The following is a 24,918-nucleotide window of genomic DNA, read 5'->3' on the forward strand; positions in this document are numbered from 1 at the left end:
CGCTAAAGGGACGGTGCTCACAGGACGCTCCGGCGGCTGGGATGACGTTGCGGCCCTCCCCAGGTACGAAGTACCTTGCGTCATCATGTGACCACCTGCGAGCACCAGCCACAATGGAACAGACATGGACGTGCCCGAGGGCAAGCACAGGGGCTGCTGCGGCACAGACGCGGGCCTGGTTCGGCGAGTCTCAGGGCTACGGTAGCACCCAGGTAGTGACGCTGACCCTGTCAGGTGGTCTCCTGGCATGGAAGCCAGGGACAGGCGAGCCGGCGCATGAGCTACGCCAAGCAAGCACCCCATCCCGCTCCTGCACGGCTCCGGCTTTCATTCAACCCACCGTCACGACATCGTCAATTGCGATAGCTTACCTCGCGAGCTCCCGCTTCCCAATACGCAGCCACCTTTCGACCCTTTGTTGCGCGGGTGCCGGCGCCCTTCATTATTCGATTATCCGCCCGCCTCTCGGACCATCGTGTGTGACGGGCAGCCACCGCCTGCTCCCTCACCACCCAACAGGCCCTGGGCTTGACCGACAGACGCCTGCTCCTCCTCCAGCCATCGTCGAGCCTCGCGCCCCGACCGACCGACGTGCCCGCGTGCTCCTCGCCCCCGGCGTCCACCGACTGCAAGGTGGCGCCCCCGACCTCGACGCGCCCACCAAGCTTCCGCTCCGCTCCTCATGCCTGGCCCCAGCGACCCTTCGCCCTTGTCCTTTGCCAGATGACCGTCGATCTGGCCGCCGCGCGATGGGACCATTCAGCGGCATCTCCCCCGGCGGGAGCATAGCTGTAAGCCGCACCCCTCCTTACTTCACCTGGCTGGAGGCCCGAGAAAGAGAGACAGAGAGACGGGGAGAGTACTGATGCATTGCGCGCCACTGCACAGCTGGGAATCATCGTCGGCCTGATATCGACGAGCGTCCAGAGCCTCGGCCTGACGCTCCAGCGAAAATCGCACATTCTCGAAGATGAAAAGGGCCCGCACGATGCGCGGCGCCCGCCGTATCGGAGACGCAGATGGCAGCTGGGCATGGGCATGTTCATCATCGCCAACCTGCTGGGCAGCACGGTGCAGATCTCGACGCTCCCGCTGCCGGTGCTGTCGACGCTACAGGCGGCCGGCCTGGTCTTCAACTCGATCTGCGCAACCCTGATACTGAGCGAGCCCTTCACGCGGTGGTCGCTCTGCGGCACCGTCCTCGTCACGAGCGGCGCCATCCTCATTGCGATATTCGGCGCCATCCCATCCCCGGCCCACAATCTGGACGAGCTGCTGGAGCTGCTCGCCCGCAAGCCGTTTGTCGCCTGGATGATCTTGCAGGCACTCTTCGTCGTCGGCACTGCCATTTTGATAGACGTCATAAACCGAACCTCCAGCATATCACATAATTCTCGCTTCCGCTTGGCCCGCGGCATCACGTACGGGGTCATCAGCGGCGACCTGTCGGCCCATGCCCTGCTCTTCGCCAAGTCGGCCGTCGAGCTGGTGATCAAGACGGTCGGGGGCAACAACCAGTTTTCCCACTGGGAGTCGTGGGCCATCGTCCTGGCGCTCGTCGCCCTCGCGCTGTGCCAGCTCTACTACCTACACCGCGGTCTGAAGCTCGTGTCTACCTCGGTTCTATACCCGCTCGTGTTTTGCGTTTACAACATCATCGCCATTTTGGACGGGTTGATATACTTTAACCAGACGAGCCTCATCTCGGCGCTGCGCGCCTGCCTCATCGCGCTCGGAACCGTCATCTTGCTATCGGGCGTGCTGGCGCTGTCATGGCGGCTTAGCGACGAGCAACACGCGCCCGGCGTTGGCCAGTCGACACTGGCCCCTGGGCTAGGCCTCGTTGAGGATACAGAGGGCGAAGAGGAGTCCCTCTTGGGGTCCGAGGAGGCGGCGGTCGAAGAAGAGGTCCCCACGTACCAAACGTTCCCAGACGTCAACGGCGAGACGTCGCCGCTCACGCCGACGCGCAAGAAGACTTTCCGCTGGGCAGAGCGGGCCGAGATCTGGGGCGAGCTAGAGGATCAGGAGGAGCCAACCACACCGGTGGGCAGGCTGCGCTCCATTACGCTCCCGGGGCGGACGGAGTCTACACCGCTACTCTCCTCGGCTCGGAGGTCTGTGAGCGGCGCCATTGGCGGCCGCGACGACGGCAGCGGTCCGAACAGTGAGGTGAACCCTCGCAAGCTTGGTCGCCGGCGGAGGAAAAGCACAGGCTTCCCCGGTCTCGTGGCGAGGCGCAATGTGCGGAGAAGGGACTCGTCCGGTCCGGGCTCCGGTCTCGGGCCCGGCTCCATACGAGACTTGCTCTCGCTGAGCTGGTGGACGCAACGCGGCAGCCGCGCCTCGGTGAGCAGCGCCGGCGCGCCGGGCAGTCCCTCGCAGCCGCGGCCCTCGAGCAGCGACCCAGACGACGGCCAGCCAGAGAGCGGCGGCGACAGGGGGCGCGGCGACTCGGCTGTATGAGTTGGAAAGGGATACACTCTTGTTTCTGTTTTGCGTCACTATTCACGTCGGGCGGCAAATGGCGAGGCGAATAAGGCGTCCTAGAATATCGCATACACGATACGCACATCCCGCTGAGACGGAGTCGTTCAAACAGCAGGGGTTTGGGCTGGATTGATCGGTGTACTCTGGAAGCGCGGAGCTGGCCGAGGTGCCAGACGGTCGAAGGCTCCTTGATAATATACGATTATGCCTGAATAGTTCTATTCCCACTATGCACCGAGAGCCACGAATTTTAATTACAACAAGCTAGACAGGATGTGAGGGAGGGCCGCAGAACAGTGAGCGAGATCTTTGGTTCATACCAGGAGCCAAAGAGTAGTTCGCCTTTCACGAAAAGACGAAAAGGGAGGCGACAGGCCATCTTCAACAGGCGTCCAGTGCCGTTCAACGTTCAAGGTGGATGCTCTCAACTTCCCGCGCCTATGAAGCATGCGCACGGCAAGATACCGAGCCGCTGGGCTAGAGGACGGGACGCGCTCCGCAGAAGGGGCAGCTCAAAGACCGCCGTAGCCCGCCTTCTCATCAATGTGGCGGTAGCGCTCGCGCTCCTTGCGGTCTTTGAGGAGGCAGGCGATGGCGAGGATGAGGACCGCGTCGACGCCTGGGAAGAAGAGAAGGAACGTCAGTCGAGGGGAAGAGACTCGCAGGGAAGGGAAGAAGGGTGGAGAGACATACCGACCATGCCAAAGACGGCGGTGAAGATGTTGTCGATGAAGATGTTCGCAAAGCTCGAGATGGCGGTCGCGCAGCCGCGGAGCAGGGCGGCGGCGGCGGGGCTGGGGCAAGTGTTGTCGGTGACGAAGGCGGGCGTGGTGCGGTTGAAGTAGCCGCAGCACTCAAACTGCGAGGCCGTCAGCACGTCGAGCCCAAACGCTGAGGGAGCGGGATCCCCCGCCGCGTGGGGGTCGGCCACTCACCGAATCCTGTATCAGGGACTGCACGGCGGGCGTCTGGTCGACGTAAGTCTCGAAGAAGGCATCCTTGATGCGCAAGGTCATGATCCAGAGGAAGACGCCGACGCAGAGGGTGTAGAGGCCGCAGATGGTGATGAGGTAGCCGCCGGCCTTGAGCCAGCCGCGGACGGGGGACATCATGCCGGGGACGGTGAAGACGAAGGTGGCGATGATGAGGGCGGCGTTGACGATGCCGGCCGTCAGGGGGAAGCGGCGGTAGAGCAGGTTGCGGACGGCCTCGGTGCCGTCGCTCGGGACGTCGTTCATGAGGCCGCGCACGATGAGGCAGAAGCCCAGCTGGATGCAGCCCGTGGCGAGGAAGAGGACGTCGGCCGCGAGGGCGGCGAGAAAGACCTTGTTGGGCATGGCCGGCGAAGAAGAGAGAGAGAGAGAGAGAGAGAGGCCGCGGGTGGTGGACGACGGTGATGAATGATGATGACGACGATGACGACGACGGCCAGCGTCAACAGTTGCGGGTTTCGATTCAATCGAGCATTCGCATGTAGTGGAGGGCAGGGGTCAACTCGGTTCAATACTACAGGGCCGTCTACCAGGACGGTCTATTGTCGTCGGTCGGTACTAGGCGGCAGATGTAATCGAGGACGGCAGGCCAAAGAGTGACACGGCTAGCGGAGGAGGCCCTAGGGAAGAGAAGATGGACGAGGCGACTGTGGACGAGCAACGACCCTATGCAACTTGGCCCTCGGAGAAAACGAAATAATCACCACCACGCTGCCAAGAGGTGAGTGGGAGGAGAGGAAAGGAGTCGTCCTTCAACAGACAGAACCCGCTGGCCATCCATGCCTCTGCGCACGACCGACGAGCGGAACGGCGGGGAGGGCGGGCGCTTACACCTGCGTCGGCAGCGGCACGAGGTCGCGCGGGAACGCCCAGACAAGGGTCGTTTCAGGCGTGCATCAGAAACCAGTGCGTTGCGGTGACGGTGGCCCCAGTCAGTGGGTGGGCGCCTCTCGCACGGGCTCTTTTTTTTTCTCGGTGCCGGGGCCGCTCGGCCAATCAGACGCGCCCATTCGCAGGCCAAATCGCCTGATTGGGAGGGCTGTAGAGTCTGTGACTGGCGGCCGCCGGGGGGGGGGGGGCCTTGATTTTCGCGGGGCCCACTGGACGACGAGTGTTGCATCTTGCAAGACCTGCTGCTGGGTTGTTGCGCACACGAAAGAGGGCATGCCTGGGGCCCGCGGCTGCAATACTCTCTATCAACCAATGCGAGGACGAGGGATGCTTTTTATTCCTGGTGAACGATCATGGCACGGGGTCTTCTAGGAATGATTTAAAGGACGTGCAGTGCCAACGGTCCGGACCGTGCCGCCGCCATAAGGACTCGGCATCGCGCACATGCACCTGTGATACATGGTACAGGCAGGCCTCTCTGCCGGCATCACACTCTACACAATATAGTACTCGGACTCCGTGGTGCTCCCTACAGGTGGTTGCAGTGCATAGTACCTACCTGACCTCTCCCCTTCCCTGCCTTGCCCTGCCCTGTCCCCTCACTTACCACAGTGCCTAATCGGCCAGCTCCCATCCTCCATCGCCAGCTGCCGGCCGGTCAGCTTGCGCACGCCCAGCGGCGGCAGACGGGCTCTCTCGTCCAACACACATCACGCGCCTCCTCCACCGCCGTGCCGCATCGACGCGGGGCGAGCGGGCGAGTGAGCGGCGGCCCGGCAGCTGCTGGCTGCCCCCCCTCCCCTTCTCCATGCGCGGCACTCCGTGGTACAACCCCAACCCCAACGCCGCCCCCGTACGACGCGAAGGCGCGCAACATGTACAATGCGCGGCCTGTCAGTATGTCGTCAGTCGCACGCATTTGCGCGCGCGGCCGGGGGGGGGCGGGGCCAGGGAGGAGGACGCCCAAAGCCGTTAAGCCGGACAGGCAAACCGGCGGGCACAGCTGGGCGTGACAGCCGTGCCATGCGTATCGTGTCTCACGGGCGCTGCATACGCTTAGTATATGCGTGGTCCGCCGCCTATCCACGCCCGGTCGTTTTTTCGATGGGCGTGCCGGACGGACGGTGGGATGCTGGGCATTGGGCGCTGTCCTTCCCTCACTTTACCGGGCGGGAGGAGAGCACACATGCCCGACGATGAGGAGAGAGAGAGAGGGCATTCGCCAGGCCCCGCTGCCACAGTGCTCTACTCCGTACACGGAGGGACGGCAAGGCGGCATGGCGCGTCTGTTCCGGCTGCTGCAAATACGGCATCGTCCTGCCTATTTTCTTTTTATTTTGCGACGACACCACGTGGCCGGATTCCCTGAACCCGACGCTGTGTGGGAGAGTCGAAGCGTCGCAGGTTACGGGTACAGGGTGGTGGCTTGCTCGTGTCGCAGCGCACAGGCCGAGAGATCTTGGATTTCAAGAAAGTACTGATACTGTATTAGTACCTTGTACGAACCTGTACCGACTGGCAGCTAGCAGCAGAGTCTACCTTGGAAGTACCTAGCCCGTAGTGCAACTTGAAGTACGACGGACGCCCTTGCTTCGTGCCGTCACGGTGGCCGCGCACACATACATATGGACATGGACCATCACCGACCTCGTCGGGCGTCGTTGCCGCCGCGGCGCTCGCTCCAACTGTTGCATGCACGCACGCACGCACGCACGCTCTCTCGCGCGCGCGCCGTTGCCGCTGTCGACTGCCACCACCATGCCGACAACGCGGCGCTTCGCCCAACAAGTGCCAGCGAGGTGCCCGAGCACAACTCGACGTGCCCTGTGACCCCGTAATAAGCAGCGGCGCCAAACACGCGCGTTGGCCACCTGTAGCGGAGAATCCCGTCTTATGCTGCTAGCGAGGCGTCTCCCTCACGCTCTTCCTCCCTCCACAACCCTCCTTGCCTCCCATCCTCCACGAGCGGCTCCGCCTAAGTGCATACCGGCACATGGCCTCTTTCACTGCACTTCGAAAGTGCATACTAAGTTAGTAGGCTAGGTAGTATATGAGGGTACTCCGTACAGTTCAGCTGGGAACGTGCCAATCGTGCCCGCCCCATGCCAGTGGAGGCATGTGGCCAGCAGGCATGCTCTTTCGTCCCGCCCCGGGCATCAACACAAAACAACCGTTCGAGCCGCCGGCCCCTCACGAGAGGGGGGAGGGGGCCAGGGCCAAAATGCATGGCTCGGAGACGGCCCCGAACGCCTGACGCTCTGCGTCCAATGCCGCCCGCCGCCTGATGTGTTCCCTCCCTGCCATCCGTCCATCTCCTGCGCCGCCTTGCCGGCACATGCCCTCGAGGCCGTCGCCAGTCTGGCCGCCCGGGCGACCGTGCCTGCTGGCCCCGGTCGCCTGGCCTGGCCTGGGCGGGCGGATTGGACTGGACTGCTGCAAGGCGACAGGGGGGAGCCGCGGCGCCAGCGGGCCAAGCTCCCAAGCTCCGTTCTGGAACCTTTCCGGATTCACACTGTGCGCGCCCAGGTAGCTGCCTAAAGCGGCCAAGCGCGCAGGATCTCCGCCGAGCCAGCCCTTTGACAAGCCACTGGCGCTGGTGCAGCAGTGGCGACGAGGGCGTGGGCTGGGCTGCGTTGGACAAGCAAGCAAGCACGCAAGTACCAGCCCAGCACCGCACCTCAACAGCAAGCAAGGCAGCAAGGCAGCCCGCGCGCACACGAGGACGGGGCTTGACGGGGAGGGGCCGATGCTGATGGAGCTTGGAGGGTTCCTTGTGGGAACGCCAGTGCAGGTCCCTGCGGCAATCATTGGGTCAGGCCAGATCAGCACGAGTCGTCAGGTCCGGTCGTCGCCCGCAGCCAAAGGGAGACGGACCGACGGCCAAGCCGTTGGCCGTTCATGTCACGACGCCCTGGTCGAGCCGATCGCACACGCAGCCTGCTGTATTCGGCCTCGACGACATGTCGGATTGGCTGACGGCGGCGCGGCCTGTCTGTACGCATGCCAGACGGCGCGGATGACCGACGATACCTGGCTGGGCCTTGGTGCCACGATCGATGTCAAGGCATCTGCATCGGCTCCAGCAACTCTACGGAGTCGCCGCCACTCCCAGGTACCGTACCCTCCTCCTCCAACGTGCCTCGTTTATCATCTCGCACAGGCACGTCCTTCGATGCCATCAGTACGAAGTACTGCAAAGGTAGTTGGCAACACCATGGCTGCAACCTGGGCGCGAGTGACGCGGGACTGACCATCAGCCCAGGATCCTGGCTGCCTGGCACATCTGATCAGCATGCTCCAGCAATGGCGGGACAGCATGCTTATTATTACTAGCACGAGCACTTACCAGGGACTTTTGCCCCTCTCAGCTGGCAGCGCTATGGTCTCCCGTGCCATGCATCTCCGATTCCTCGACTGCGCGCGTCAAGAGACTCGAGTGCCGCACCTTGGCTTGAGCCGTCGACGTGTGTCCACGCCAAACGCGCTCCATCTCGCACCGAGGGTGTCGTGTCGAGGTACATGTCTGCCATGGGGTTACACGGGGACGGCTGGTCTCCAGCAGAGCCTGTCAAAGACGCGCTCCGTACCCCGGTGGCCTCGACCACACCAGCCGGCTGTTCCGCAAGAGCCCTCGCGGCTTGGGTTGCATCGCATCCAAGTGGAAAGGGGTCGAACCCCAACGCCAAAGGCGCAGCAAGATTACCTGATTTGATTGCGTCGATTGCTGACGGACGGAGAGGGTCGTTTCGCACGAGATCATCAGAGGCGCCGATTGCCGTGGCCCACCGTGGCCCACCGTGGCGCGGCCTCACCATCGACGCCGCCGCCGGAGTCCAGCATCTCTTGCAGCATGGGGGGCCGCATGGGGGATGTGACGGACGGACGGACGGACGGACCGTTGTTGGCCAGAGCGAGTGCCAGCCAGCCAGCCCTGCACACCAACGTCCTATCCGTCGGAGCAATGTCCCGAGTCATGGCCTGTGCTAAGCGAGGGCCGCTTCCTTCTCTTCATCTCGACGGCTGCGAGACACGCTACTGTGACGAGTCTGCTTCCTTGCCTCGCTGCATCGAGTCGTCGTCTTCATCGGTGTCTGTTGGCTGCGTCAATCTCAATCGGCAACGGCAGGGCGTTGCTCGCTCGCCCACCTCCTGAGGCGGGTGGCCAGGATGGTGTGCCATGACCCTGGATCATCAAAGGGCCCCAATGTGTGGGTGGAGCCTGACGACCGAAGGGCAAGTCGAAGCCCACAACGTGCAGAGTCCAGCCCAGGCATCCAGCCAGCATCAGCAGCCCTCGAAGACGATGCGAGGCAAGGCGAGGAAGCAAGCAGTCTGGAAAGAGGGTCGTTGATTGATTGCTGGAGTGGTGCGTGCCGTCCGTGGTGGACCAGACGTCAGTTTACCCTAAAAGACCGCCCCGTAGCGGCTGCGACTAGCGAGTGGCCCAGGCCTGGCCCTCCGGGGGGGGGGGGGCACGGCCAAGCAGGCTCTCTCCCACCTCCCCTCCATTGGAGCATGCACTTGTACCTTTTGCCTCGTGCCCTGGGCAGCAGCACGTCTCGAGGCGAGGCCCCCGTCCTGCCCCGATGCTGCCGTTGATACTCGAAGCAGCGTGCCTTTTCGTGCGTACAGTTACGTACATAGGTGCAGACCATGAGGGCGCACAAAGGGCACGGCACCAAGCGGAAGCGCATCGCTGGCGAGGATGGGACGACGCGACGTCGAGGCCAGTTCCAAGACAACTCTGTACCTGGCCTGCCTGACCTTTTGTTCCAGGGTCACTGCGAGTTAGTACTGCGAGTCGGCGCTGGCTGGGGGACGTGGAGCTTATCTGGTGGATGGCGGGATGGACAGCCACACTTGGACGGCGACGAACCATCCATGCCATGCCATGCCATGCATTGCCATGCCACCTGCGGCGCCATCATGATGGTGCACTGACGAAAGCCCACCACACAAGACAATTTCGACACGACACCCTCCTCTCCCGGTCCTTGCTGTCGGTCCTTCATCCCAAGGCTCGTCGCCCGCAGGGCAGACAGACAGACAGACAGACGGACAGGGTATTTGGTACGAGACAGGACAGGCCAGGGCAAGACAGAATGGAACAGCACGAGCTGGTGCTCCGCCGCGTCGTCTCCCCCACAGGCACAGCCCTGCGCGTTGCATTCAGCCCAGCAGCACGCTGCCCTAGCCTACCTAGTACGTAGCTCAGTCAGTGTCTTGCTTTTTTTCGCGCGCCGGGCCCGGTGGGTCCCCCGAGCCCGCTAACCTTGCCCTGGGGGCCCCCACTGCCTAGAGCCCTCCAGACACGGCTCTGTGTGGTTGGTCCCACTGGGACTTGCTGCTGTTGCTGCTGCTGCTGCTGCTGCTGCTGCTGCTGCTGAGGTGCTTGAGAAGCGCGGCAGCCCTCTCGCAGATTGCCATATTGGAACCGTAGTCGCTGTTGCGGGCGCAGCAAAGTCGCCCAAAGTACCCTGCCTTGGCTAAGGTAGGTGCTGGACAGGCCCATGGGACTGGTCCCCTCCACTGTGCTGCTCGGAGCACCAACAGTGCGCAGACAGTGCAGCAGGATGGGGCACCCATGCCAGCTGTGGATGGACCCCACACCCCTTGCCCACTCACAAGCGTCCGTTCGTTCGTCCGTCATTCCAGAGGGCCGGGGGGAGCGCTGTCCAATCAGCGTGAGGCCGTCGGCCATTCTTGTCGCTGCCCACCCACTCGCTCCTTCTGTCTCTCGTGTCTTGTCCGTTGCCAGAGGTCAGCAAGTTGCACGCGGCTCCAGTCCCGGTGCGAGCCCCAGCGCAACGCCCCTCCCCTCCTCTCCCTCTGCTCTCCGGCCCCCGTAGTTGCCCTCCTCCACCCCAGCCTCTCTGGCCGGGCGCTCCCAACGCTGGCTGGCTGGCGACTCCGTGAGGTGACGACTTAGTACTCCGTACTACCAGCACAACCACCACACGCTGCTATACCTACCTGCTAGGTACCTATCTTATTAGGTACGCAACCCGCCCGCCTGCAGGACCTGGCATGCACCTTGGGCAGGGCCGTGGGCAGCAGCCAGCGGCGCCCAGCAGCCAGTCCAGCCTACCTACCTACCTACCCACGACCTGCCTGCCCGCCGCCTGCTGTCCAGTCCAGTCCAGCCTGCCGCCAGCCAGGCAGGCTGGCTCCTCCTCTCGGCCCCGATAATCAAAAAGTCAGGTCCAATACTCTCTATCCGCTCGCCCTTCTCTCTTCCTCGCACCTCGCCTCTTTCGTCCACCAAGCGCGCCCCCCCCGTCCCGTCTCTCTCAAGCGCTATGCGTCAGGGCCGAAGCTGGCATCGCCAAACAAAGCAATAAGAACTCCGGGTCGTACCTTGGCTCGTTTCGCATACCACGCACGTACGTACCGTCGTCTACTATCCATCTGTCTACCTTCCTTTGCCTAGCACCCCAATCCAACTGCCCTCGCTTCCCCTTTCGCCCAGGGCGCCCGTGCCCCCAGCAAAGAGAGACACAGAGAGAGAGCAGCCCAGCCCAGCCCACCTGCTCCTCCCGAGTCCCGTCGCCTCACCTCACACCAGACTCAATCCAGAAGAGCGCGCGCCCAACCGGGTGTTTCTGCGACACACAAGGGCACCTCCCTCCCTCTCCGCTTCACAACTCCAGATCCAGTATAGATCCATCGGCACCACGCTCAAAGCAGTCCAACTCCACCACTTTGTTACCTTTTCCAGCGCTCGTTATCGACGCTGGCAACAACTCGTCGTCAAGGCCGACGACGAACGTGACGGAAGCCCGTCTTCGAGACGACTGTTTTGGCAGCACCGCCGCCGCCGCCTCTGCGCACGCGCGATTGACTGACTGACGGGACCCAGGCGCTGCCTCGACCCGCCAACAAGCCGCCCGCCCCCTCGCCCTCTCCCACTCTCGCTCGCACGCTCGCGCACCCCCAAACGGGCGCAGACAGCAACAAACTCGCACGTCTCGCGTCGCCGCGTCTTGCCCACGCACCGCAGCACCGCAGCCCGCCGCCCGTCCCTGCCGACGTACCAAGGTAATAAAAAGAAACAATGGCCGACATCACCGACCAGCACGACCAGACGTCGCCGACTGACCTCGACGAGTCGCACTCGGTCGGCAATGGCAACGCCGCCGGCGAGACCCGCGGCATCAAGCGACAGCGTCCCTCGGCCGCCGACGACGACGACGATGACGACGAGAAGGGTGGCCGCGAGCGCCGCAAGATTGAGATCAAGTTCATCAGCGACAAGTCTCGCCGCCACATTACCTTTTCGAAGCGCAAGGCTGGCATCATGAAAAAGGTGCGTGGCGACGTCGCCAATCCTGCCCCCCCCCAGCCCCCTCTTCCCCCTCTCCCCAGCTTTGCAGCGCGCGTGCGTGATGCATCGACTTCAGCGTTGGCCGCCGCATCGATGCATCACGCGGCGGGCGCTGTTTCAACGCGACGCCAAGCCTTCACATCATTGATCCATTGGCGCGTCAAGTCCTGTCGTCATTTTCCCCTGGTAACGCGCGTTTGCTGACCTGCGTTCTTACATTTAGGCCTACGAGCTGTCCGTCTTGACCGGCACGCAGGTCCTGCTACTGGTCGTCTCCGAGACTGGCCTTGTTTACACCTTCACGACACCCAAGCTGCAACCGCTCGTCACTAAGGCTGAGGGCAAGAACTTGATTCAGGTACGCAAGACGGACGGCCCCCTTCCCCACGCGTTTGCGTCGCATTGTATCCGCTGGCCTTTTGCTTTTTGGCTCGCTCGTTGCTTTGTATTTCGTCCAGACCCGCTCTGCGGCTTCCGCGTCAATTCTGCATCGTGGGTCGGCCACGGCCAAGACGCGGTTTGCGACGGGTCCCCTGTCGACGGCGCATAGCTTGCTCTCTTTGACGCACACGATGGGCTCTTCAGTTGCTGACTGTGGCTTTCTAGGCGTGTCTGAATGCTCCGGAGCCGTCGCAGGGCAACGAGAACGGTGTCGACGGCGGTGACCAGGTCGACTCCCCCGAGGAGTCAGCCGGACAGCACCTACCCCCGCAAGGTAGCCGGCCTGGAATGCCCCAGAACCCGCACATGCCCGGCAACTACATGCCCAGCATGCCCCTCGACCCCCAGCAAGCGCTCGCGTACCAGAATTACGTTCAGCAGCAGCGCAGCCAAGGGTACGGGTCCGGGATGCCGCCGCAGGCAGGCATGCCACCCAGCAGCCATCACCAATCATAGGGAGAGGGCGGGTCCGGGAGGGGATGCGGGTTCGGTCGTTAATACCCGGCTTTCGATGTTCCGCGGGAACGTGAAAAAACGACCATGGCCGTCCCGCTCGCGCGCGCGCTGCCACATATTCTGCGGGGCTTTGGTGATTTGGCGTTGACGACGAGTTGGTACGCTGATTCAATGTTCGGTCTATACCTGTTCCATGTTCTCTTAAACACACAAAAAATGTCTGTCGGGACTCTCTGTCTCGGCCGTGGTTATTCGTCGCATTGGTTGGGATCAGACTTTTCCGCCGTGAGGCGTCGTTCTCGATGGAGACGGGAGGATGCTCGGCTCCGACCCGACGCCGGGGCTCTGAGTACAGGGAGCCCGCCTGCCTGCTCTTGGGTCATCGGTGGGCGTGGCAGCCAGCGCGGCCACAATTGTCGCATACCGGCGCCACAGGTGACGAGCGGAGGGATGCTAGCGGAGGGATCGAGGGTTGAGGCCGGAAGGATGGAGGAGTCACGGGTGGTTTGCACAACCACAAATGTGGGACAGCGATGCTGTTGTCGTGCTCTACAAGCAGGCAAGGCAGCATAGGTGGCGATTTGGCCGAGGCGTGAGCCCTACGACGGCGCTTTCAATGGCAGGATTGTATTCTTTGGGCGGAGTTTACAAACGCGAACACGGTGACACTTTGATGCCATTAAGAGATTGAACACTACGGATGCTGTGCAAAGACGCGGGCGTCTGTCACGTTGTACGGGCCCAGCTGGCAGGTTGCCCGTGTAAGTCAAGTCAGGGCCATCTTTTACCTTTTGGGAGGACCGGAAAGACGACTTCCCCTTGCAGACAAGCGCGTGGGCCATTACCAGATCGGCGGGGGTGACGAGTCGGAATCTGATGAGATTTGCGGGTTTGGGGGGGCAAGGAGGGGGGTGGGCGCTTGTTCCCGCCTTACGGATCCAGATCACCGGGGGTGGGATGAGAGAGGGGGACAGGGGCAAGCCCGGAAAAGAAAAAGAAAAAAGAAATGGATGAATGAATGGGATGAACGGGAGGTCACAAAAAGGGGCGTTGGCGAGCAAGCGAGGGCGGGCCATGCCTGAAGGAGTAAAGCGACGGCCTCGTTCGTCCCCTGGGGGAGGGGCGGGGGGAGCTACCTTACACGGGAACGGCATCGCGCGCGGGAGCAGGCGAGACATGACGAGGCGATGCGGTTTTAAAGCTGCTCAATAGCAGTAGTAATTTTCCTCTTTAGGTGGTGGGGAGCTTGGGGGGACGGTGGACGGTGGGTTGAAGTGCGAGGGGAGGAGGTTTGTGCGATACTGGACTTGTCTGTTAGACTACTAATGTACCAACTACGTTAATTATTACCAGCCAGCCAGCCAGACAGCAGGGTGCAAAAAGAAAGGCTCCTTCGACACCAGGCATATCTCGATGGGGGAGGGGTCACGTAGGTACCCAGGTAGTCCACCGGACCTCACGTCGTCGTCGTCAACTTTTGCCTCGTGTGCATGTGTGGCTTACCTGTAGCCATGTAGACTGCAGGTAGGTAGTTACGTACGTGCCCGCCGAGCGAGACACGTGCAAGGTTACGGTTACGGGCGGCGGTGGCGGCAATAAAACGTCCTTTGTTGGAGCGCCTGGTCCAGCGGTCGGTCGCCTATCACTGCTTTCGTGCATACTCGATGACGTTTGGACCGCACGAGTGTTGCTGCTGGCTTCCCATTACAAAGTCAGGTCAGATCAGTCAGTCAGTCCCCTGCCGGCAAGCCCACTTGGCTGTGGTCTCGGTCCAGTGAGTGACGTTGGGCTTCGGTCTCTGAGCTTCATCGGGTCAACAATGGCTGACGATGCTGGCGTGGTGGAGATGCCGCCGGCCTTGTCGAGAGCTTGCGCGTGAGGATGCGCTGATGGGCAAAATCGTTTCATTTATTGATCTAGCTTTCGGGGGCGTGGCGGGGGAGGCGCGCGCGATGGAGAAGCCACGTAGTACCTACCTACTTACTACATTTCGTACGACGTAGGGAGGGAGGATGAATGACGTCTCGCGGTGTCCAGGATGGTCAGTCACACACGCGCCTTGCCGCTACTCTCGTCACCTCGATGCTCGATACCAGGTTGCGTGTGAACCCATGTGACCCCACTGGCCGCTGCACGAGAAAGCCGTCCGCACTCGAGCGATAGAGAGGGTGAGGCATGGGCCCAAGCCAGACATAGACACCTTGGCCGGGCGAGAACGGCACGGAGCGGTAAGCTTTCCTCGATCGCCCGCCCAGCCATGACTTGCTTTGTGTGTTCCACGTGGCCCCGGGGTGCTGATCGCACGCACATGGCATTACTCTCCGACGTGGGCAACCACCTCCACCTCGTCTATGACCTGGATACGCGGGCGTGGACGTGTCCCGCACATGCGAGGCCACAGCGAGGAGAAACAAACACACCGCCCCATCCACACGTGCCGAGAGAGCTTCGACCCCGGGAAGGATCCTTCATCATCATTGCCTCATTGAACCTTGTTTCGCCCGATATGCAGACGCGCCCGTGTGCTCGTCAGCGAATGCTGCTGCAGCTGCTTTCAAGCGTCACGGCGTCCCTTCTCAATCTCTGTCGGGGGCGTCGGTCCGCGCGAGGTTCGTATGTATGTGGAGTGGCCTCTTTTGACGACGTGGATCGGCCTCAGCTCATCATGCTCCCCCGCCCGCGCCGCCATGCATGATCAATTCTGTGCCGGGTGTCTCTGACATGGCAGAGCGGCCTGCTCCTGGTACTCGCGAAGGTGAAGGACCAAATCGACGTGTCGTTGTCATGCGGCGTACGAGACAAGACTCGTGAGGTTGTCATTGTGTGGTTGGCGGATCAAGGTTGGTTTAGTACCTGTAGTCCAAGTGTGAAGTGACAAGGTACGTACTTCGTACACGCTGACAGCTGGCGGAGCTCTCGGGCCGGCATGGGCGAGTTCCCGTCGTCGCCCCCGCGCTAGTGCCTGCCCCGTCCGTCGTCGCTGAGCAGATAAGAGCAAGTTTCCCGCCCCAGAGGTACCTGTACCGACGGTACTTGGACTCCCAGTGGAGCTGGGCGACAACAATGGGAAGCGCGAGCGACTTGGTGCTTTGTCGTGTCGACAAGAGACAAGACAGGCAGACACGTGCGACATTCCGACGACACGGCAGCAGAAGAGACAAGACGCAGAGATGCGTCTAATGATCCACATTGCGCGCTCCTCCGTACGGTTCTAAACTGCTACGAAGCATTACTGGCTACTATGTAGATGACTCGCTGCGGGGCGCATTCGCCTGCGCGACTCTTCTGTAGAATGATGATGCTCCCCCGACTGCATTGACTGCCCTGAACGCCGCCTGCTGAATGGATAACAACAATGTGTGGACAAAAAGGAAAGTCGTCTGATGTGTGCTGTGCCGAACCAGACACGATGCGCTGCCGCCGTCGAATGAAGGGTGCACGTTGTCGTCGTCTAGTGCTCGCCCACGCCGCTGTAGCGACCGACGGCGAGACTGCCGATGAAGACGCCCGCCAGGACGGACATGAAGTAGCCGACGTTCATGGTCATGACAGCCAGCATGCTATTGGAGAAGAGGGTCAGTTCAGTTCAGCGAGCCATACATAGTCGGAGGGGCCTTTGAGCTCGGAGGGGAAGCCAGCAAGGGATGATGATGATGATGATGGAGGTTCTTGAAGGGGGGGGGGAAGCAAGGACGCACAGCAGGTATCCGACGCCGACAATGACCGTGTCCATGACGGCGCGGACGGGGTCGACGCTGAAGCGCCAGGGACGGGCGGCGTGGCCCCTGCGCTCGACGACGCAGACCTCCTCCTCGACGCCGTTGACGGAGAGGGCGGCGTGCTGCTTGGCGTCGGGGTCGCGGGCGAGCGTCTCGGCGAGCGAGCCCCTGCCGGGCGCGGCGACGTAGCGGCGGCCGAGGTCGCGGTCCAGCCAGCGGGCCTCCTGGAGGGCGCGCGCCGCGAGCAGCAGGCGGGCCACGATGGCGAGCACCACCAGGAAGATGCAGGTGCCGGCGTAGGCGCCCGCGTTCTTGGGCGTCCACGCGTTGGAGTAGAGCGGCGTCGCCGTCTGCGTCTGGAACACCATGGCCATCATCATGGACCCCATGGACCCGTCGTGCCCGCCCGCGGCGGTGCCGTGCCCGTCGCCCATGCCGTCCATGCCTTCCATGCCGTCCATGCCGTGGCCCGCGTGGCGGGGGAAAGACGCCGTCGATGCCATGATGGTGTCTTTGTGCGTGTTGTGCGGGTGTGTTGTGCGTGCGATTACGTGGTCGGGTTCGAGAGAAGGGCGTGCTGCTCGCCGAGAGATCAAACGTATATAAGTAATGTGTAGCAATCGACACTTTCGTTGTTGTTGGTGGCTGCCGGCGCTCGCTCAATGTCTTGTCGTCGATTCCAGGGGAGAGGACCTCGCAGGCGCGCCGGCCCGCAGTTATAAATCCGATTTTCTTCTCCTCCTGCTGCTGCTGCCGCTGCCGCTGCTGATGAGACACGCCGAGGCCGCGCACGAGAAAGCAATCCCCGTGTGTCTGCGTGTGTGTGTGTGTGTGTGTGTGTGTGTGTGTGTGTCTGTGTGGTGCGCAAGTTTCCCCTCCCCGTCCGCCAGCCAGTGTCTGAGCCAAAAGACGGAAAGAAGCCAGATGCGAAACGGGCTCACGACCCGAGACGAAGGCGTTTCCTTGCTGCTGCTGCTGGTGGTTTTTGCCGGCGGTGAAAGTTGGTTGTTGAGTTGCCTTGTTGATGATGATGCGACACCGACACCACACGCACAGCACCCCTGGGGGAGGGGAGGGGCGACCCTGCTGGCCTTTTTGTTTCAACTGCTGGCTGGCTGGTGACGATGCTTGACGATACGTGCGTGGCACCGTTTTCTTTTACTTGCTCGTCGAGGTGGGGGGAAGGGGGGGGCTTGCATGCTTTCAAACCCACCCACTATCGTCTGCGCACGCATTTTTCGCGGTGCGCTGTTAGCGATGAGGCGCTCGACCCCTGGCCTTGTGGTGGGCGACGGTCGGCGTACCGGTACCTGCTCGAGGTACCTACCTGCCTGCATGACTGCGTTCCTTGTCATGCCGCCTTTCAGTCAGCACAGCACAGCACAGCACAGCACAGCACAGCACAGCACAGCACAGCATGGCATGACACAGCGCAGTAGTCCGTAGCAGCACCAGCGACATCGACGACGACGACGAAGCAGCCTGCCTGCATTCGCGACGCCAGTCAACCCCCAGCACCGACTCGTTTCGCAGCCCGTGAAACACCCTCGCCTCGCGTCTCAAAAAAACACCCTCGGGGAGGGGCTTGGCTTCCAACCGACCGGGGGGAGTCATAAAGAGCACGTTGTTTGCAACCTACCCTACCTAGCGGCTGCGGCTGCTGCACCGCACTCACCAGCGCCTCCTCCTTGTCCATGGTCGACGGCGGCGACTTTTTGCCCCCCTCCCGAACCGAACCGAACCGCCAACCGGATGAATCACGGCGGGTAACGATTGCCTCCCCTCCCTGCCCTGGAGGTTTGCTTCCGTCGCGGCTCTCCATCTTGCCGACCGGCCGGCCAGCCAGCCATGCAATATGCGAAAGTGACCGGTCCCCTGCCAAGACGTTCCGCGCTCGGCTCGTCGTCGGTCCGGACGCCATCCCGTCGTGAAGCCGGGCGGATCGCGGGCAAACGCCACGGATCCATGGTGCGGGGGGGAGGGCCGGGGGCCGTGTGTGATGTGCCCTGATGTGCGGCAAGCCTCGCGGGGCCTGGCATGACGCACGCAGCTGGGCTACGCGCGAGGCCAAGGCAGTCGTCAGTAAGCGTGGCATGACCTCTACTTACTTTCCCGCAGAGCGTAGATTCACTGGCGGCACCGAAGCGGCAGCATCTGGCTGCGCACTAGGGCGGGCAAAACGATTTGCATTTCATACGTAAACACTGAGTACGACTACGGTGTGAGAGAGGGCCCCTTCGGCTACGTCTTGGACCCAACTACTTCGTACTGGCTTGCCTGCCCGAGCCTACATGCGAGGCGATGCCCCCCGTGCTTCTGTTAGTAGTCTCCGGGCACACTCGTCTGTCTCCTCGGGCCTGTTTGCCCAACGTGTAATGATGATGGGGAGCTCTACACACAGCGCGCTTGCGTATGATGACGCTGATAAGAGCCCTACTACATACATCACGCTCGCGTAGCATGCGTCTGCCCATGGCAGCGTAGGCCAGATCCCTCGGCGTGCTGCGCTAGGTGCGTAGACACCGCCGCCGAAGCGTCCGCCTTTTGCGTGGAGTTGGCCGGCAGCTCCCACAGGCGATAGCACATGACGCTCAGCGTGATGCCCACCTCCGCCCCGAGTTCGCCTGCATCGTGTTACCCTCCCTATTAGCGCGCGTCCGGCACAGGCAGAGTCGTAAAGAAGCCGGCTACCCATATACCAGGAGGGGGGAATAGAGAGCTCAACGAGGTCGCGGACAGAGAGAGAGAGAGAGAGAGCGCCATTCACGTACACCAGTTGGACTTGTCGCAGCGGTCCTCGGCGCAGCCCTCCATGCCGGACCCCATCTTGCCGATGCTGCCGCAGATGCAGGTGATATTGTCCGCCGTCGCGCACGGCGTCGCCGAGACGCCCCGGGGCCAGCACGACCAGCCGCACGCGGGCATGTGGTCGAGGACCTTGGCGACCGTCCGCTCGTAGAGGATGCCCAGGGAGAGGGCCGCTCCGGGGAAGAGCGCGAGGAGGATGCTGCTGCTGATCTGCGGCTTCATGTCTGCGTGGCTGTCGTCAGTGCAGGGAGCCAGCTGGTGGTCCGTAAAGAGAGAGAAACGAGTAAGGGTGGCTGGGGTAGGTTCTCGTGGGAAGTATATACGTTCGCCGGGAAAGCCTCTGCCGCATGACGTGAATCACGGCGAGGATGATGCTCGGGTTCCGTCTCGTGGACGGGGAGCGAAGGCCGCCACCATGCACGACAGCGATGCCAAGGTTGAAGACCGTGGTAGGCATCCTCCCTAGGACGGCGCATCTCCAGCTGTCGTATCAAGTCAGTACAGTTGAGATGGTGCCTACGAACGGACGTTTGCGTTTCGTTTGCACCCGCGCTGTTTCCGCGTCAGCTTTCCTCCGGGATACTCACTCACCGCACTGAACATGGCAAGGGCACGTAAGAAGTCATCATATCGTCTGCTGTATTCCGTGTCAGCCCTCCGTGGCGCTACAGGCTCTAATAAGCCGTCCATCGACATGATACCTCTCTGAATACAGCAACGACATGATCTCTTTCCGTCCGGGGGGGAACCGTGGGGTTGAGGGGAGAGCCGTTATCCGACGCCATAACAAAAGAAAACCGAAACGTCTCTGGCCAAACCCATCATCAGCAAACACGAGTCAACGAGGGGAAAGAGAACAGGAAACAAAAAGAGCAAAACGAAAACCCCGAGGTTCATTTACCTCCCTCCCCTCCAACCCTTCCCCCCTCCCATCGCTGTCGCAACACTAGGCACCGAGTTAGCTAGGAACCGCGGGTGGCCAGCCTAGGCAATGACCTCCATGTCCTTGAGCATGTCCCAGGTGGGCTTGGGCTGAGTGGCGAGCTCGACGCTCTCGAAGCGTCCCTCGGCGGCCTTGCGGGCGGCGTACAGGCGCGCCATGTCCTCGACGTCACGCCAGTCGGTGACGGCGGTGCCGATGGAGAGCAGCGCGCCAGCGCGGCCGTTGACCTCGAGCTGCTCGCGCGAGTCGGCGTGCAGGCGCTCGAAGACGTCGGCGACCCAGGTGCGGCAGCGGAAGCCGTCGGAGCTGGAGTTGGCGTTCGCGTTAGCGCTGACGCGGGCGCTGCTGCCGGTGCTGCCCGGCATGTAGCTGTGGTGAACGACGCTGCCAGGGGCGGGAGGAGGCGACGCCGAGGACGCGATGCCGGTGAGCGTGGTGGAGCGGATGAGGGTGCGAAGGCGGCCCTCATTCTCGACCTTGGCGATGAGCACGCGCACAAGCAGGTTGGCCGAGGAGCGCGCGTCGGGGAGCGGCTGCTCCTCGTAGATCCAGCCCGAGCCGGGAGGATTCTTGACGTGGAAGCGCGTGCCTTCGGCGGGATGGCCATCCTTTTCCTCAATCTTGGGCGAGAGGATCAGGGCCCAGTGGTAACTGCAGAGGGGCACATTTTGGTTAGCGATGCACTGATCAAATTCTCACGAGGAGCGAACAAAGGGGAAGAAGAAGAAAACACACGTACCGACGCTCTTCATTGCCAACGACGCCACTGGGGTACAGGGCCACGTAGAGGCGCTTCTTGTTGCTCTTCTTGCAGCCGAGTCCGGCGGCGGGGATGCATCCGACGGGAGCCATGCCGTCCAAGTTGTTGTCGACGCGTTTGCGTTGGCTATTGTCGTGCGTCGTGGTGTTTGCGGTGGTTGTGTTTGCACTGTAGAGGCAGAGAGGTTGAGAAACCGCCGTGCCCTTGGGGGTGCGTGCCTTTTCTGCAAACGCAGAGGGGGGACGTGAATACTCACTCGTGACGACTAGAAGGAATAACACCAGAGCTGCAAAAGCCCGTGCTTGAGTGTCGTCTCGCGTTGCGTTGCGTTGTGTTGTGTAGACCAGGCGGGGAGCGTGGCTGGTGTTTGTGTAGGAGGAGGTGCGCGAGAATGTGACGGGGGGGACGCGTGCGGAGGTGAGAGGTGAGCGTGTTTAGGAAGGGTTCAAAAGACGGGGGACGGCCGCAGGGGCGGCTTTATATACCTCTGCGGGTGCGAGCCGTGAATGGGCCGTGGGCTCGTTGCTGTGGCCGCGCGGGAGCTGGCGACAGCTGGCGGCCAGCTGTGCGGGCTGACGGCCCACAGCATGCCATGACCTGCTCCCGGCTTTGGTTCTGTGCGGCAGCTGTTCAGGCGTCGTCACCCCGGAGATGCGGCCGGGCAGACGTTTGGGGTTCCATCCATGCCCCCCCGAACCGCCCACCATGCCATGAAGGGGTTGCGCTCCATCTCTTAACCAGTTCAGCTCACCACCAGCCAGGCGCGTGAGCTTCCAAACCACCCACGCCTTTGGGATTGCGGAGCTTTGGGTCGGTGCCTCCAGCGTCATTGTAAACCACGTCAAATAATCAATTATAAACAGTAGTATGCCATAAAGGCCATCTAACAAGGGTCAAGGGGTGATGTATGATTTCACGGCTTCATAGTATGGCTTTGTTTGCCTCAACCAAGTAGCGAGGCGTGTGCTGCGGCCCCAACCTTCTCTGTGCCCTTCACTCGCACTCGCGAGAAACGACATGTCCCAACCGCTCAGGCAAAGTCGACTTTCAACAGGGCACATTACAAGCCATGTCTCGGAGAGCCCGACTTGTTCACGTCGTGTCGGGAGGCAGACCTTCATAACACCGCGACTGTTCATGGCGGGCTCGAGGCAAAGTCACTTCCTAATAGTCGCGCCAAAGGAGGAAGCCCGTAATCAAAGCACACGCCATCAGCAGCTCGCCCGTGCCTCCGAAACCAAAACCATAACCATTAGGCACACCTATAGCATTTCAGCATGCAGATTGACTCGGCCAACAGCTCAAGATCGACCTCAGGCTGATAAATGGTCGTGTATGGTCTTTCGGGAGGGCCCGAATCTCGCCGCACCATCATGGACTTGCATACTTGCTCTGCGCGCCGTGCTGTCCGGCTTCGGGGCAGTAGGAACATGTCATCGTAAGCGATCGCCTAATAGCGCTGCATATTTGCACGAAGCGTCCGTGGGCCTGCTTGCTGTCAGTCTTGTATCGAGCGACACGAGCATACCCGCCTTCAGTCGCTGGACTCGTTGATACGCTCGCCGCACTAGACGGCCTCGGCGCCCTTTGCGAGCTCTAGGACCACCGCAGTGGTTACGACTCGTTCACCAGCATGTGCAATGCATGACTGAGGCCCAGTCCGCGGGCCTCTCACTGACTCGTTCCCTACCGAGCTCGATGGCCGAACACGGCCGCGTGCTTAGGTGCCCCCCTCGATGGCGCCCGCTGGAGTCCAGTCCATCTTCAACGAAGCGTTGTCTTGCCAGACGGATCCTCAGAGCCGAGAGAAAAGCACCAAATATAGAATATGCACAAGGCTAGCAGGTCCGTTGGCTGCAGCGTTTGTGTGACGTCCCGCGACGCAAGCCTACTGCTGCGTAATTCAAGGCCCCTCGCACACCAGCAGAGAACACTGGCCGCATGTTGACGAATCTCGACTCTCAAGAAGACACCAGCCTCTGCCTCGTCCGGTGGAATTCCCGGGCCGTCTAGATTTGCGTGACCGTGAGCGACATGCACGCGATGGCGCGAGAACCCTTCAAACGTGCCGTCCTCGCGACGTCGGGATGAACCGATGGCCAGGGGTGGCTCGTCCGTTTGCCAGAAACGTCTGCGCCGAAAGCCGTGTCATGCACGCACCCGTGAAGATCCTTGACGGACCTCCATCTGTGTTGGTGTGTCCTCGGCTCATGGCTCCATGCTCCGCTTCCTGCTATGTGCGAGGGCGCATGGCCTACGACCAACGCCCAGGGACTGAAGATTCTTCACAAGTTACTGTAGCACTGGCGCAACTGCAGGAGATCAAAGCAACTAGAGAAAGACCAGGGTCGCCGGCCGGCATGTCCACACGGGATGCGAGTATCCGCGCAAGAGCCTATTTCGACGACGAGAGAACCCCCAAATCCCAACCCTGTCCCCGCACAGTTCTGTACTGGGTGGGAGGCCGTTTGTCCCACGTCGACTGCAATGTTGGTCCATTGCAGAAGGGGGGATGCCCCGATGGAGACGTCGGAGCCGCTGGTCGCATCAAGAACAAGGAGGGCAACTGGAGTGTGTTGCTCCACACCGTGTCGATTCGGGTTGCACGGGTCGGGCAGGGGCCGCGCGAGTTACTGAGCTTGGGTAGCATAAAGAATTCTTCAAGGGGGTATAATGCGCTGTCCTGGAGAGGTCGGCGTGTACACGAGGACGGGCTGGCGGCCTTTGCATCGCGACGCGCACAAACAGACTCTCGCGCGTGCGTGTCGGAGCTGCCCAGATGCACCGGATCGAATGCGAACTCACTTGGGCCTCACCGGCTGTCGCCATCGCTGCAGGTACGGAAAACCCCAGGGGGAAGAGGGGCCAGTGGCTGCCGCTCTCCCGTGGTCGCGCGTCCTCGTGGGCATCGCGAATCTACAAGGCGAGGACGCATCTGCCCTAGACGTCACGTCCCGCCCCTCTGTCAGATCTCGCGGGCAGACGAGTTCATGCCAAGGAGGGGGGCAATTACCGTAAGGCGACGTTGCACGAGGAAGATGAAGGCTGCTGCGCGCCCCGGGGGGGGGTGTTGGTGGTGCACTGCCGGGTTGACCAATATTTGGGTACGTGAAGGGGGAGGAGGCCCACGTCGCACCACGAAGCACCCCATCCATGCCCCTCGTCCAAAGTGCCTGGTATAACACACACGGCGATGAGGAAAGACAAGGTGCAAGGCGACGAGTCCGGTCGAACGGGCGCGCACAGGGCTCGCGCAGAGTCCAAGTAAGGGGTCACGGCGTCGGAAGCCCGTGCCGAGGCGAGGTACCGTTTGGTCGGCTGCAGCGCGTCGACGCGGGAAAGCGTTGTTGGTTCTCTTTGCACCAACACCCCGGAAGAGGGCGTGTGATGATCAGGACGGGCGCACAAAGAATCGTCGTGTGCAGGTGTGTGTGTAGACAGGTGTGCATGCGTGCGTGTACGAAGTACGTAGGCACAACGTACGGACCTCCTCTGTGAGAGTCGCCGCCGACGGCCCATGTCTCGAAATGCTTCCGAGTCGTTAAGCGAGTCCGCATGCGCATACGAGGAAAGCAAAGGACAGAGGATATTGAGGGAACGAAGAGCTTCTCTCTGACCCTGGTTGTTCTTCATGGGGAGGGGGACGTGCGTCATGCTTTCTCGTGTTTGCTGCCCGTGCTGCTACCGAAGCCGTTGCTGCTGATGCTTGTTAGCAACAGACCCTGTCGATGCCGCGGCACCGAACTGACATCCAGCATGGACATGAAGCGATGCCGGCGGGCTCTCGTGCAGTCACTCATGGCCGACGAGTCTATCCAAGGGCTGCACGGACAACAGGGGCGGGCCTCCCACGGCGAGCTGGGTAGGGGTTTCGCGGCCGGGGCACACGCAGGCAGCCATGGACGCGATTGAAGGCTGTGGAAGCGCCCGCGGACGCATTGCTGGGCGCGCGCGGGGGGTAGCAAGCAGGCATGCCGCCAGGGATGCCGGACTGACGGGTCGACGAGCTGATGGATGAAAGGATTCGCGATGGACAAGGGGGCCCTGTGCAACAGCAAACCGGCGGGAGAGAGTAGAAGAGAGAAGGGGAAGTA

At 61.9% G+C, this 24,918-nt stretch overlaps 6 protein-coding genes across 6 annotated transcripts; 2 read left to right on the forward strand and 4 right to left on the reverse strand.

Annotated features, from left to right (window-relative positions):
* The first annotated feature begins 214 nt into the window (after positions 1–214).
* JDV02_009953 (uncharacterized protein) lies at positions 215–2,795 on the forward strand. The gene is made up of 2 exons (XM_047991655.1): positions 215–791; positions 889–2,795. Exons 1-2 carry the CDS (start codon positions 750–752, stop codon positions 2,464–2,466), a joined length of 1,620 nt encoding a protein of 539 aa, XP_047847667.1. The 5' UTR covers positions 215–749; the 3' UTR covers positions 2,467–2,795.
* On the reverse strand, positions 2,675–4,337 carry JDV02_009954 (uncharacterized protein). Its single transcript, XM_047991656.1, has 3 exons — positions 3,426–4,337; positions 3,184–3,349; positions 2,675–3,109 (listed from the first exon to the last, which is right to left on the reverse strand). The coding sequence occupies exons 1-3, from the start codon at positions 3,825–3,827 to the stop codon at positions 3,003–3,005; spliced, it is 675 nt and encodes a 224-aa protein (XP_047847668.1). The 5' UTR covers positions 3,828–4,337; the 3' UTR covers positions 2,675–3,002.
* Positions 4,338–10,556: 6,219 nt separating this feature from the next.
* On the forward strand, positions 10,557–12,313 carry MCM1 (transcription factor of the MADS box). The gene is made up of 3 exons (XM_047991657.1): positions 10,557–10,756; positions 11,233–11,679; positions 11,921–12,313. Exons 2-3 carry the CDS (start codon positions 11,428–11,430, stop codon positions 12,245–12,247), a joined length of 579 nt encoding a protein of 192 aa, XP_047847669.1. The 5' UTR covers positions 10,557–10,756; positions 11,233–11,427; the 3' UTR covers positions 12,248–12,313.
* A 3,455-nt stretch (positions 12,314–15,768) lies between these two features.
* On the reverse strand, positions 15,769–17,047 carry JDV02_009956 (uncharacterized protein). The gene is made up of 2 exons (XM_047991658.1): positions 16,293–17,047; positions 15,769–16,154 (listed from the first exon to the last, which is right to left on the reverse strand). Exons 1-2 carry the CDS (start codon positions 16,814–16,816, stop codon positions 16,046–16,048), a joined length of 633 nt encoding a protein of 210 aa, XP_047847670.1. The 5' UTR covers positions 16,817–17,047; the 3' UTR covers positions 15,769–16,045.
* Positions 17,048–18,758: 1,711 nt separating this feature from the next.
* On the reverse strand, positions 18,759–20,023 carry JDV02_009957 (uncharacterized protein; the record flags this gene model as incomplete). Its single annotated transcript, XM_047991659.1, has 4 exons — positions 19,823–20,023; positions 19,709–19,758; positions 19,085–19,603; positions 18,759–18,937 (listed from the first exon to the last, which is right to left on the reverse strand). The coding sequence occupies exons 3-4, from the start codon at positions 19,341–19,343 to the stop codon at positions 18,759–18,761; spliced, it is 438 nt and encodes a 145-aa protein (XP_047847671.1). The 5' UTR covers positions 19,344–19,603; positions 19,709–19,758; positions 19,823–20,023.
* An 82-nt stretch (positions 20,024–20,105) lies between these two features.
* Positions 20,106–21,153, reverse strand: JDV02_009958 (uncharacterized protein; the record flags this gene model as incomplete). The annotated part of the gene is made up of 3 exons (XM_047991660.1): positions 21,081–21,153; positions 20,804–20,992; positions 20,106–20,715 (listed from the first exon to the last, which is right to left on the reverse strand). The coding sequence occupies exons 2-3, from the start codon at positions 20,914–20,916 to the stop codon at positions 20,106–20,108; spliced, it is 723 nt and encodes a 240-aa protein (XP_047847672.1). The 5' UTR covers positions 20,917–20,992; positions 21,081–21,153.
* Between the last annotated feature and the right edge of the window lie 3,765 nt (positions 21,154–24,918).

Source organism: Purpureocillium takamizusanense, chromosome 11 (assembly GCF_022605165.1).
Source record: "Purpureocillium takamizusanense chromosome 11, complete sequence".
NCBI classification, from domain to species: Eukaryota; Fungi; Ascomycota; class Sordariomycetes; order Hypocreales; family Ophiocordycipitaceae; genus Purpureocillium; species Purpureocillium takamizusanense.